Here is a 14,348-nt window from a genome sequence, read left to right as displayed (position 1 = left end):
CTGCAGAGAGCTGCTGTTTTTCACCTGTTGAGTTGATTAAAAGAGCTGTTCCCAATTAATCAGGATAATTAGGATGCTTTAGAACAGCTTGGACTATTTGGAAATGGTATAGAACTTTTGATTTCCCCACAGACTGTGACAGTTTGTGAAGGGTATGAATAATTTTGGACTGGACACTTTTTGCTCAAATGTAAATAAAAGCTGAGAATTTTTTTTCCCACAATAATGCCTCTTGTACATCGTCTTATTATCTTTTGGGAGACACCTATGTCATTCCACGTCAAAAAATGACTTGCTGGTTGAATAAAAGTAACTTTAAGTCAAAATTTGCCTGGGGTAAAAATAATTATGGGCAGCACTGTATATATAAGATATATACATATATATATATATATATATATATATATATATATATATTCTGAATACTTACATCAACAGGTTTGTCATCAGACGCACGCCCCGCTATCACTGAACTCCCGTGGAAGTCGATAGGGTCTTTCTTAGAAGTCTGTCTTCTTTCAATTAACTTGCAGTCCACATAAAGTGAAATGATACTATGCTGAATGCAAATCCCAAGCTTGTGCCACTGACGATCAAAAAGATGATGAAGCTCTCGACTTTTAAAGGTATAGTGCAAGGTAGTTCCACCCTGTTTGGCTGTGAACTCCACAACTTTCTTCTCACCATCAATTAGAATAGCATCCTGGAAAACAAATAAAAAAAATGTAATACTATTATAAATCTATTTCACATTTATATTCCTTCATAGTTCGTTTCCTTCATCAATAAATATCCTTGAACTGGTTCCCCAAAATATTTACTGCAGATTGTAAAAATCCAGTTTGTGAGGAACTAAAGTCGATTTTTACATAAGCATTTTACAGACAAAAAGCTTCCATTTCATGATGGAAATACCCTATAACTAGAAGAGAAGACAGTTGTGGGATGTAGCAGTGGCACAACCAGGTGTGTAGAGATAGATAATAGCTTTAGAATATTCCTTTATGGAAGTTTGTTTTGCAGGCTACGTGTTTCGAGGCTGGACCAAAGGACAATCAGCAATACACTATAACTGATACTCCAGTCCATAAGTGGCCTGTTTTAATTTCTAAGCATATTATATATAATGCATATTGTTATAAGGTATAATGTTCATGAGCAGTGAGGAGTTCAGAGATAAGGGATATAGATGAAACCATCAGAGCAGCTCTCTGACAGATTCATTGTGATGCAGAATGCAACAGTCTGCAGATGCATTGAAAATAAAAGCTGTAGATGATTTTTATTAATAAATACTGATTGAAAACAATTGTTCTTAGGCTAGAATGAGTAGAATACAATGACAACTGTCCCCAAAGTTGTCCATACTTGCTAGCCTATAATTACAAACACATAAATATAAATTCACAAACAAAAAGTAAAAATCAGATTTTCTGAAATTTTAGAATGACCACAATAAATCTACCTCCCAAAAATATATATTTGTTCAAATCCTACCTGTGGACTACCTGCATAGGTCAATATTTTCCACAAAACCCAACGCTCCTTTTTTGTGCTACGTCGAACACGGAAAACAGCAGTTATTGAGAATTCTTCTGGAAGTCCAGAGGAAAATAGTTTTCTGTGAAGAAAATTTGAAATTGGTAAATATTATCAGAATGTATAATATTATAAAATGATACAGTCCAATTCAATTCAGCTTACTGTGTAATAGCTACAGTCTAAGATTAGTGTTGGTCGAGCACCAAAGTGTTCGGGTGCTCGATTAGGACACCTCAGGATGCTTGGGTGCTCAACCGAGCACAATGGAAGTCAATGGGAGAAGCCGAGCATTAAATCAGGCACCCACTCCTCTGAAGAGGGGAGGGTGTCTGGTTCATAGTAAAAGGTCAGAAATTGATGGAAACACCACTGAACTAGTTTAGAGACAGCATAGGGAGGATGTCTGGATGCATCTTAGACTCCCAGGTCGCTGCTGGGAACGATGTTTTCCGAGTTGTACGCCACTTTTACAGACTGACAATAATACGCACCAAACCGGAGATAAAATCAATTTTAGAGGAAAAATTGCTAGGAAACATTCTTTCCTTACTTGCATATAAAATGCAAGTGCTGCCAAAAATTACAAGGAAGAGGCACTCTGATACAACCTGTATATCACATAAAAAAGGGCCTCATTCACATTGTGGTACAATTGTTCAGGTAGTGTGAATCCTCATAAAGCCTATGCACTAAGGGAAAGAGCTGCCAAATATTACAAGGAACCGCCACTCCAATACACCCTTTATTACACATAAAGGAGGGCATCGTACACACACTTGAAAAATTATGATTGATGGCCTGCTGGTGACCCTCAAAAAAATTAGGAGCAAGGGCCTGCTGGTGACCCTCTAAAACATTAGGGGCAAGGTCCTGCTGCTGATCTGACCATCTAAAACATTAGGGGTGAGGGTTTGCTGCTGAGCTGACCATCTAAAACATTAGGGGTGAGGGCCTGCTGCCGAGCTGACCATCTAAAACATTATGAGCGAGGGCCTCTTGCTGAGCTGACCATCTAAAAATTTAGGGGTGAGGGTCTACTGCTGAGCTGAGCCACATTTAGAGTGTCTTTATGTTCAGCCGAATTCCTCTGTTGGAATAGAGAAGTCAGGGGCAATCCAGGCCTTGATCATTTTGATAAGAGTCAACCGGTCAGCATTGTTAGTTGACAGGCAGATGCGCTTATCAGTTATTATGCCACCAACAGCACTAAATACACGCTTTGACAAAAGAAAAGATAAGTACACCCTGTGTACCGTCTTCCCCCATTTCCACTTCTTCCACATGCAAAGTGTCCGCCTTAATTGTGAGCAGCGAGCGTTTAAGTAGACACTGAAGTGGGATGGTTACGCTGATGATAGAGTTATCACCACTCACCATCTGTGTTGACTCCTCGAAGTTGCGTAAAACCTCACAGAAGTCAGACATTAATGCCCACTTATCGCTTGTGAAGAGCGGAAGCTGACTGGAAAGTCGATTTACATGTTGCAGCTTGTATTCCACTACTGCTCTCTGCTGCTCAAAAATCCTGGCCAACACGTGGAACGTGGAGTTCCGGTCCGTGCTCACATCGCGGCGCACCTTCACCAGTAGCTCAGTCAAATTGGGGTAGGTTTTGAGAAACGGCTGAACCACTAGGTTGAACACGTGGGCTAGGCATGGTATGTGTGTGAGCTTGCCAAGCTCCAAAGCCACCACCAAGTTACAGCCATTATCAGACACAACCATGCCTGGTTGCAGGTCAAGTGTCGAGAGCCACAGCTCAGTCGGTCCCTTAGCCCCCGCCACAGATCTGCAGCGGTGTGTTGTTTGTCACCTAAGCAAATCATATATAACATTTAAAATGAAGAAGGCGAGCAGTAAGGGACGGGGCAGTGTCCTTGATGCTGATGGTGCACGCAGAGGCTGTGGCCCTGGGCGTAGTGAAACTGGGCCTGCTGCCAGAGAACAATAAAAATAATCATCCACTATACCTAGCTTCATGTACCAGTTTGAAGGGCAGCAAAGGACACCACTCTTGAAGTCAGACCAGTCCGACCATGTGGTCATTTGGATTGCAGCAGATAATGAATGCTTCCAGTCGCTTAAGCACCACCCTGTCTTCCACCAAGTCCAGTCTCAGTATCCAAGAGTCTGCTCAATCCAATCCTCACCCTGAACATCCTTTCTCCCACCATGGAGAGTTTGGGCAAACCAGTGATTCCACCCTGAGATATTCAGAGGAACTGTTTTTATCGCCATTTCTTGATTTGGGCCTTGTCACGCCGGACCAGATCTCAGACATACAGATAAACCAGCAAACTAGGCTCTAGGCGAGAAGCAGGGGAAGGGTCACCTCCTAGATCAGCCTACATTCAAACCTTGATGGCAGGAATGAAGTGTCCTCGTGCCTTGGCTAAAACACCCTAGATTCCCTGACATGGTGAAAAGGGGAATAGGAGCAGCCTGCTCACACAGAACCTGGATGGGAGAGATAACACCAACACAACCAAGATAGCAAACAACAAAAACTGAAACAACACTTATCTTTTCTGAGCTGGAACAGACAACCTTCCCTCCTTGCTTCCAAGGCCAGAATGATTTCTATAACCCGCTCAGAGCACTGGGATAGAGTGCTATTTAAACTAATGACCCCACCCAGTGCACCTGATGGGAGGCGGATCCAGCACGGCTCCAAAACAGAACACTAAACACCTGCTGCTATTCTGGCTGACCTCCGTACATAGTCAGAGCAGGACATGACAGGCCTCAGCATGCTTGAAGAGGGACAGATCTTGTGCCCATATTTCCAAACTCTTGAGCATCCACAATCACAAGAAGATGGCGGTGGGGAATGGCAATTACTATTTAATGAGGTGGATGATGATGAGACACAGTTGCCAATAACTCAACAGCAATTTCTGTCTCAAGAGGTTGATGAAGAGGATGAGACACAGTTGTCAATCACTGAGGTAGTGGTTAGGTCAACAAGTCAGGAGGACGAGCAGAGTGAGGAAGTGGAAATGAGGTGGAGGATGATGAAGTCACTGACCCAACCTGGGAAGGTGGAAAGCTGAGTGAGGACAGCAGTACAGAGGGGGAGGGAACTGCTGCACCGCAACAGGCTGGAAGAGGGAGTGGGGTGTCAAAAGGGAGAAGGCGGGCCACACCAAACAGGCCCACAACTGTTGCTCGGAGCACACTCTTATGGAAATAACCCTTACGGAAATCTCTGCAGTCTGGCGCTTTTTTGAGGAAAGTGCGGACAACAAAAGAATTGTAATTTGCAACCTGTGCCATACAAAAATGAACAGGGGCGTGAACACTAGCAACTTCACCACCACTAGCATGATCCTCCACATGGCATCAAAGCACCGTAATAGGTGGGCCGAACGCATGGGTCCACAATCTGTATCTGCGGGTCACACCACTGCCTCCTCTTCCCCTGTGTTATGTGCTGGCCAATCCCCTGTCAAAGGCGCAGGCCCGGATGCCTCCCTCCCTGCAACTGGACCTTCGAAAGCATCATCAGCGACCACATCCACTTCCGTGTCCCAGCACAGCGTACAAATGTCCTTAACCCCAGGTATTTGAAAACAAGTGCAAATACCCAGCCACCCACCCACAGGCCATAGCACTAAATGCACAGCTTTCCAAATTACTGGCCATGGAAATGTTGCCATTTAGGCTTGTGGACACTGAGGCCTTCCGCAGCCTCATGTCGGCGGCCGTCTCGCGTTATGCAGTCCCCAGTCGACACTATTTTTTAAGGTGTGCTGTGCCTGCCTTAAACCAACATGTGTCCCGTAACATCAGACGTGCCCTGACCAATGCAGTTACTGGAAAGGTCCACTTAACCATGGACACATGGATAAGTGCATTCAGCCAGGGACACTACATTTCCCTGACGGCACACTCTGTGAATGTTGTGGAGTCTGGGAGCAAGTCGTACGCTGGGATTGCACAGGTGCGACCGACGCCAAGGATTGCGGGCCCTACTTCCATCAGGGTTTCCGCCACCAGCTACATTAGTTGCTGCCACCCCCCCCCCCCCTTCTCCTCCTTCGCCTCCTCCTCCACTTCCACCTCTGAAATATTATCTTGCAGCACCAGTCAGACATCAGTCAGTAGCTGGAAGCAGTGTAGCACTGCAGTAGGCAAGCTGCAACCACCGTGCTTAAACTGATCTGCTTACGTGAGAAACAGCACACTGCCACAGAGCTGTGGCCTGGGAAAGGGACCAGACTGAGCTATGGCTCTCGCCGCTCAACCTACAACCAGGCATGGTTGTGTCTGATAATGGCTATAACTTGGTGGTGGCTTTGGAGCTTGGCAATCTCGGTCATATCCCATGCCTAACCCACATGTTCAACCTTGTGGGTCAGCAGTTTCTCAAAACCTACCTTAATTTGCCTGAGCTACTGGTGAAGGTGTGCCACTTGTGTGCACATTTCCGCAAGTCATTGACAACTTTAGCCGGTCTGTCAACGCTGCAGCAGCGCTTGAAATTGCCAGCTCACCGGCTGTTGTGCGACGTGCTGGCCAGACTTTGTGAGCAGCAGAGGGCAGTAGTGGAATACCAGCTGCAACATGTACATTGACTATCCAGTCAGCTTCCGCTATTCACAGGCGAGGAGTGGGCATGGATGTCTGACCTCTGTGAGGTTTTAAGAAACTTTGAGGAATCAACACAGATGGTGAGCGGCGATAATGCTATTATCAGGGTAACCATTCTACCTCTGTGTCTACTAAAACGCTCGCTGCTCACAATTAAGGGCGACGCTTTGCATGTGGAAGAGGTGGAAATGGGGGAGGATATTACACAGGGTGATAGCCAGACCACCCTCAGTTCGTCTTCTCAGTGAAAATTGGACCATGAATAGGAGGAGCAGGAGCAGTAGACGGTTGCCTCCACTGCAGAGGGTAGTACCCATGGAAGTTTTATTCCATCTGTTCAGCGTGGGTGGGCAGAAGAGTAGGAAGAGGATGAGGAGATTGAGAGTGATCCTCCTGATGACGACAGCAAAGTCTTGCCTGTTGGTACTCTGGCACACGTTAGGCTACCTTTCCCGCGACCTGCGCGTTATAAGCATTTTAGACAACACGGTTTACTTGTTGTTTACCCTTCGTGACTCCTGCTACATAGATAAATTCTTATAACTCATTACTCTGGTGGAGAGGATGAGAAAAATGTTGCTATACGAGAAGATCCTTGTTGAAAAATTACTCCAAAAATTTCCATCTGACAACGCTGGTGGCAGAGTCCGTAGTTCCATGGCCAACTGAGGAAGGGAGACAAGTGGAACACACAGCAGTTTTATCAGAGGCATGGCAACACTCTCCAAGGCCTGGGACAGTTTCATGACACCCCGCCAGCAACCTCACCCTGATGCGCGGCCTACTGTCACAGAAGGGAAACATTTTGGAAGATGGTGAAGGAGTACATAGCAGACTGCGTCAGCATCCTCAATGATCCCTCAGTGCCTTACAACTACTGGGTGTCCAAGCTGGAAGCGTGGCATGAACTGATGTTCTATGCCTTGGAGGTGCTGGCCTGCCCTGGCGCCAGTGTTTTGTCAGAGCAGGTATTTAGTGCTGCTGGTGGCATTATAACAGATAAGTGCATCCGCCTGTCAACTGAAAATGCTGACAGGTTGACTCTTAAAAAAATTAACAAGGCCTGGATTATCCATGACTTCTCGACTCCACCAGAGGAAAGCTGATAAACATAAAGGCACTTTAAATGTGTTGTTTATAATGTACCGAATACACTGTATTCCCATGCAACCCTTCCACCACAAACAAGGGTATATGGTTGAATCTTGCTTTTCTCATCCTCCTTCTCCTATTCAATCATATCAACACATGCTTATTTGTAGCATATAATGCCCTCGCATATATGCCCTTCGTATATAATTTTTTACAGGGTCATCTCAACTATAGGCCTTCGCATATAACTTTTTAAAGGGATAGCGCATCAGCAGGCCCTCGCATATAATTTTTTACAGGGTCAACTCACCAGCAGGCCCTCACATATCATTTTATATAGAGCAATTTAGCTAATAGTGCTATAATCTTCTTTCTCTAATAGTTGTAATTTTTTTCTCATCTGAAGTTCAGATTGGAAAAAAATTACAACTATAAAAAAAAAGATTATAGCACTATATCAGCTAAATTGCTCTATATTTGCTTTTTTCAAATATTCGCTATATTGCTATATATTCTTGTTTTAGAATATTACGAATATTCGAAAAAACTGTTATAGCAATATAGTGAATATTCGAAAAAAATCGAATATAGAGCAATTTAGCTAATATAGTGCTATAATCTTCTTTGTCTAATAGTTGTAAGTTGAAAAATTTGCAATAAAGAATTGAATCCGAAAATTCAAATCCAAAAATTTGCATATTACACAATCATTACCTTGACGATTTTTCGAGGTAAAAAAATCGCAAATTTTCGAATTTTCGAATATTCGACGAATATTCTAAAAAATATTTGCGAAATATCGCAAATTCGAATATGACCCCTGCCGCTCATCACTATGGTCTACATGGTTTGGGCTGAAAATAAAATCTAAAGTTGATAGGGCAGACATCCGAATGGATCGTCGCCGTCACGGGGACCTGTGATCGGCCCCAGGTTATCTAGAGTCACCAAAGCGGCAGCAGGCTCTCGCCCATAATGTTTTAGAGGGTCACCAGCAGGCCCTTGCTCCTAATTTTTTTGAGGGTCACTAGCAGGCCATCAATCATAATTTTTCAAGGCTGTGTATGATGCCCTCCTTTATGTGTAACAAAAGGTGTATTGGAGTGGCAGTTCCTTGTAATTTTTGGGAGCCCTTTCACTTAGTGCATATGCTTTATGAATGTAGGAGTCCCACTACCTGAACAATTGTACCACAATGTGAATGAGGCTCTGCTTTATGTGATATACAGGTTGTATCAGAGTGCCTCTTCCTTGTAATGTTTGGCAGCCCTTGCACTTTATATACAAGTAAATATATAGGAAAGAATGTTTCCTAACAATTTTTCCTCTAAAATTGATTTTATCTTTGGTTTGGTGCGTATTATTGTCAGTCTGTAAAAGTGGAGTACTACTTGGACAACATCGTTCCCAGCAGCAAGCTGTGAGTCCAAGATGCATCCAGACATTCTCCCCATACTGTTTCAGAACCATTTAGGTGGTGTTTCCATCATTTTCTGACCTTTAATGCTTGGGTTCTCCCATGGACTTCCATTCTACTCGGTAGAGCACCCGAGCATTCCGAAGTGTTCTGCCAGAGCACCCGAGGACTTTGGTGCTCGATAAACACTAGTGTCGACCATGTGAGATAACATGGCGACATGACAGGAAATTTCCCTGTAAGGTCTATGGCCAATACGCCTTTGATAATGTTATATTTTTCCCCAATTAAGTTGGACAGAGTAGTTAGTTTATTTGAAATGGTCTGTTTGAAGCTATTTTTCTTTCTGCTTAAAGGTGCTGCACATTCAGCAAGTGACAGCATTGTTGAAGCGGTCATTTCTGGTCTACGGCAAGTAAATGCAGTTCTCACCTCCTCTGTCGAGGTGACAATTTTTGTGAACAAACGGATTGTTCCTGATGTGTGGGCCCATGTAAAAAGCTGTTTTCACTAATATTCCATCTTTTTAACCTTTGTCTTTGATAAATGGTTGTAAGACCTCGTTCACATGTCAGTGAATCATGGACGTGTGCTGTCGGAGGTCTCCTCAGACATCACATGTACCCATTTACTATAATATGTGTATTCACACGTCAATGGTTTTTCACAGAACGTGTGAAATGTCTGTTGTGACATCATGGGAGCATGCTCTATTTTAGTTCATGATTACAGATCTCTCCTGCACATTATAGTCTGAGGGTCTGTGAAAACCACGAATACAACACGGATACCATTTGTGTTTGGTCTATGGTAGGGATGAGCAAACTCGAACTGTATAGTTCGGGTTCGTACCGAATTTTGGGGTGTCCGTGACACGGACCCGAACCCGGACATTTTCGTAAAAGTCCGGGTTCGGGTTCGGTGTTCGTCGCTTTCTTGGCGCTTTTGTGACGCTTTCTTGGCGCTTTTTGAAAGGCTGCAAAGCAGCCAATCAACAAGCGTCATACTACTTGCCCCAAGAGGCCATCACAGCCATGCCTACTATTGGCATGGCTGTGATTGGCCAGAGCACCATGTGACCCAGCCTCTATTTAAGCTGGAGTCACATAGCGCCGCCCGTCACTCTGCTCTGATTAGCGTAGGGAGAGGTTGCGGCTGCGACAGTAGGGCGAGATTAGGCAGATTAACTCCTCCAAAGGACTTGATTAACTGATCGATCTGCAGCTGTGGATCATTGAGCTGCTGATCCTCAATTGCTCACTGTTTTTAGGCTGCCCAGACCGTTTGTCAGTCACATTTTTCTGGGGTGATCGGCGGCCATTTTGTGTCTTGTGGTGCGCCAGCACAAGCTGCGACCAAGTGCATTTAACCCTCAATGGTGTGGTTGTTTTTTGGCTAAAGCCTACATCAGGGTGAAGCTGTCACACCAAGTGCATTTAACCAGCAATAGTCTGTTCATTTTTTGGCCATATACAAAATCAGGGGCAAGCTGCGCCTGTCACCAAGTGCATTTAACCCTCAATGGTGTGGTTGTTTTTTGGCTAAAGCCTACATCAGGGTGAAGCTGTCACACCAAGTGCATTTAACCAGCAATAGTCTGTTCATTTTTTGGCCATATACAAAATCAGGGGCAAGCTGCGCCTGTCACCAAGTGCATTTAACCCTCAATGGTGTGGTTGTTTTTTGGCTAAAGCCTACATCAGGGTGAAGCTGTCACACCAAGTGCATTTAACCAGCAATAGTCTGTTCATTTTTTGGCCATATACAAAATCAGGGGCAAGCTGCGCCTGTCACCAAGTGCATTTAACCCTCAATGGTGTGGTTGTTTTTTGGCTAAAGCCTACATCAGGGTGAAGCTGTCACACCAAGTGCATTTAACCAGCAATAGTCTGTTCATTTTTTGGCCATATACAAAATCAGGGGCAAGCTGCGCCTGTCACCAAGTGCATTTAACCCTCAATGGTGTGGTTGTTTTCTGGCTAAAGCCTACATCAGGGTGAAGCTGTCACACCAAGTGCATTTAACCAGCAATAGTCTGTTTATTTTTTGGCCATATACTACATCAGGGGCAAGCTGCGCCCGTCACCAAGTGCATTTAACCCTCAGTAGTGTGGTTGGTCAAGCTGTGACACCAAGTGCATTTAACCAGCAATAGTCTGTTCATTTTTTGGCCATATACTACATCAGGGGCAAGCTGCGCCCGTCACCAAGTGCATTTAACCAGCAATAGTGTGGTTATTTTTTGGCCATATCCCAGTCTAATTCTGTCACTAAATCCATACCGGTCACCCAGCGCCTAAATACTAGGCCTCAAATTTATATCCCGCTAAATCTCTCGTTACCGCTGTCCTGTTGTAGCTGGGAAAGTTATTTAGTGTCCGTCAAAGCACATTTTTTGTTCTGGGTTGAAGTACAATTCCCAATTTAGCAATTTCATAATTTAGTGGTTTCTGCTATATCAGAGCTATTTGAAATCTATCCCTAAAAGGGTATATAATATTCAAGGTGCACATTGGGTCATTCAGAATAACTTCACACACACCCGCTACTGTGTATTTTCAAGTCTAATTCTGTCACTAAACCCATACCTGTCACCCAGCGCCTAAATACTAGGCCTCAAATTTATATCCTGCTAAATCTCTCGTTACCGCTGTCCTGTTGTAGCTGGGAAAGTTATTTAGTGTCCGTCAAAGCACATTTTTTGTTCTGGGTTGAAGTACAATTCCCAATTTAGCAATTTCATAATTTAGTGGTTTCTGCTATATCAGAGCTATTTGAAATCTATCCCTAAAAGGGTATATAATATTCAAGGTGCACATTGGGTCATTCAGAATAACTTCACACACACCCGCTACTGTGTATTTTCAAGTCTAATTCTGTCACTAAACCCATACCTGTCACCCAGCGCCTAAATACTAGGCCTCAAATTTATATCCTGCTAAATCTCTCGTTACCGCTGTCCTGTTGTAGCTGGGAAAGTTATTTAGTGTCCGTCAAAGCACATTTTTTGTTCTGGGTTGAAATACAATTCCCAATTTAGCAATTTCATAATTTAGTGGTTTCTGCTATATCAGAGCTATTTGAAATCTATCCCTAAAAGGGTAGATCATATTGAAGGTGCACATAGGGTCATTCAGAATAACTTCACACACACCCGCTACTGTGTATTTCCAAGTCTAATTCTGTCACTAAACCCATACCTGTCACCCAGCGCCTAAATACTAGGCCTCAAATTTATATCCCGCTAAATCTCTCGTTACCGCTGTCCTGTTGTAGCTGGGAAAGTTATTTAGTGTCCGTCAAAGCACATTTTTTGTTCTGGGTTGAAGTACAATTCCCAATTTAGCAATTTCATAATTTAGTGGTTTCTGCTATATCAGAGCTATTTGAAATCTATCCCTAAAAGGGTATATAATATTCAAGGTGCACATTGGGTCATTCAGAATAACTTCACACACACCCGCTACTGTGTATTTCCAAGTCTAATTCTGTCACTAAACCCATACCTGTCACCCAGCGCCTAAATACTAGGCCTCAAATTTATATCCTGCTAAATCTCTCGTTACCGCTGTACTGTTGTTGCTTGGAAAGATATTTAGTGTCCGTCAAAGCACATTTTTTGTTCTGGGTTGAAGTACAATTCCCAATTTAGCAATTTCATAATTTAGTGGTTTCTGCTATATCAGAGCTATTTGAAATCTATCCCTAAAAGGGTATATAATATTCAAGGTGCACATTGGGTCATTCAGAATAACTTCACACACACCCGCTACTGTGTATTTTCAAGTCTAATTCTGTCACTAAACCCATACCTGTCACCCAGCGCCTAAATACTAGGCCTCAAATTTATATCCTGCTAAATCTCTCGTTACCGCTGTCCTGTTGTAGCTGGGAAAGTTATTTAGTGTCCGTCAAAGCACATTTTTTCTTCTGGGTTGAAATACAATTCCCAATTTAGCAATTTCATAATTTAGTGGTTTCTGCTATATCAGAGCTATTTGAAATCTATCCCTAAAAGGGTAGATCATATTGAAGGTGCACATAGGGTCATTCAGAATAACTTCACACACACCCGCTACTGTGTATTTCCAAGTCTAATTCTGTCACTAAACCCATACCTGTCACCCAGCGCCTAAATACTAGGCCTCAAATTTATATCCCGCTAAATCTCTCGTTACCGCTGTCCTGTTGTAGCTGGGAAAGTTATTTAGTGTCCGTCAAAGCACATTTTTTGTTCTGGGTTGAAGTACAATTCCCAATTTAGCAATTTCATAATTTAGTGGTTTCTGCTATATCAGAGCTATTTGAAATCTATCCCTAAAAGGGTATATAATATTCAAGGTGCACATTGGGTCATTCAGAATAACTTCACACACACCCGCTACTGTGTATTTCCAAGTCTAATTCTGTCACTAAACCCATACCTGTCACCCAGCGCCTAAATACTAGGCCTCAAATTTATATCCTGCTAAATCTCTCGTTACCGCTGTACTGTTGTTGCTTGGAAAGATATTTAGTGTCCGTCAAAGCACATTTTTTGTTCTGGGTTGAAGTACAATTCCCAATTTAGCAATTTCATAATTTAGTGGTTTCTGCTATATCAGAGCTATTTGAAATCTATCCCTAAAAGGGTATATAATATTCAAGGTGCACATTGGGTCATTCAGAATAACTTCACACACACCCGCTACTGTGTATTTTCAAGTCTAATTCTGTCACTAAACCCATACCTGTCACCCAGCGCCTAAATACTAGGCCTCAAATTTATATCCTGCTAAATCTCTCGTTACCGCTGTACTGTTGTTGCTGGGCAAGATATTTAGTGTCCGTCAAAGCACATTTTTTGTTCTGGGTTGAAATACAATTCCCAATTTAGCAATTTCATAATTTAGTGGTTTCTGCTATATCAGAGCTATTTGAAATCTATCCCTAAAAGGGTATATAATATTCAAGGTGCACATTGGGTCATTCAGAATAACTTCACACACACCCGCTACTGTGTATTTTCAAGTCTAATTCTGTCACTAAACCCATACCTGTCACCCAGCGCCTAAATACTAGGCCTCAAATTTATATCCTGCTAAATCTCTCGTTACCGCTGTACTGTTGTTGCTGGGCAAGATATTTAGTGTCCGTCAAAGCACATTTTTTGTTCTGGGTTGAAATACAATTCCCAATTTAGCAATTTCATAATTTAGTGGTTTCTGCTATATCAGAGCTATTTGAAATCTATCCCTAAAAGGGTATATAATATTCAAGGTGCACATTGGGTCATTCAGAATAACTTCACACACACCCGCTACTGTGTATTTCCAAGTCTAATTCTGTCACTAAACCCATACCTGTCACCCAGCGCCTAAATACTAGGCCTCAAATTTATATCCTGCTAAATCTCTCGTTACCGCTGTACTGTTGTTGCTGGGCAAGATATTTAGTGTCCGTCAAAGCACATTTTTTGTTCTGGGATGAAATACAATTCCCAATTTAGCAATTTCATAATTTAGTGGTTTCTGCTATATCAGAGCTATTTGAAATCTATCCCTAAAAGGGTATATAATATTCAAGGTGCACATTGGGTCATTCAGAATAACTTCACACACACCCGCTACTGTGTATTTCCAAGTCTAATTCTGTCACTAAACCCATACCTGTCACCCAGCGCCTAAATACTAGGCCTCAAATTTATATCCTGCTAAATCTCTCG

The 14,348-nt window shown here is 43.0% G+C and overlaps 1 protein-coding gene across 1 annotated transcript in view; it reads right to left on the bottom strand.

Annotated features, from left to right (window-relative positions):
- Positions 1–14,348, bottom strand: part of LOC122935350 (collagen alpha-1(XIX) chain-like) — a 479,650-nt gene that overhangs the window by 256,259 nt on the left and 209,043 nt on the right. Inside the window, exons 5-6 of the mRNA XM_044291115.1 lie at positions 1,498–1,621; positions 431–703 (exon numbers count right to left, since the gene is read on the bottom strand). Coding sequence (XP_044147050.1) covers positions 431–703; positions 1,498–1,621 — 397 coding nt within the window. The remainder of the gene's footprint in view (positions 1–430; positions 704–1,497; positions 1,622–14,348) is intronic.

Source organism: Bufo gargarizans, chromosome 4 (genome assembly GCF_014858855.1).
Source record: "Bufo gargarizans isolate SCDJY-AF-19 chromosome 4, ASM1485885v1, whole genome shotgun sequence".
Taxonomy (NCBI): Eukaryota; Metazoa; Chordata; class Amphibia; order Anura; family Bufonidae; genus Bufo; species Bufo gargarizans.
The sequence above is the reverse complement of the archived record's forward strand: the minus strand, read 5'-3'. Positions and strand labels throughout refer to the sequence as shown.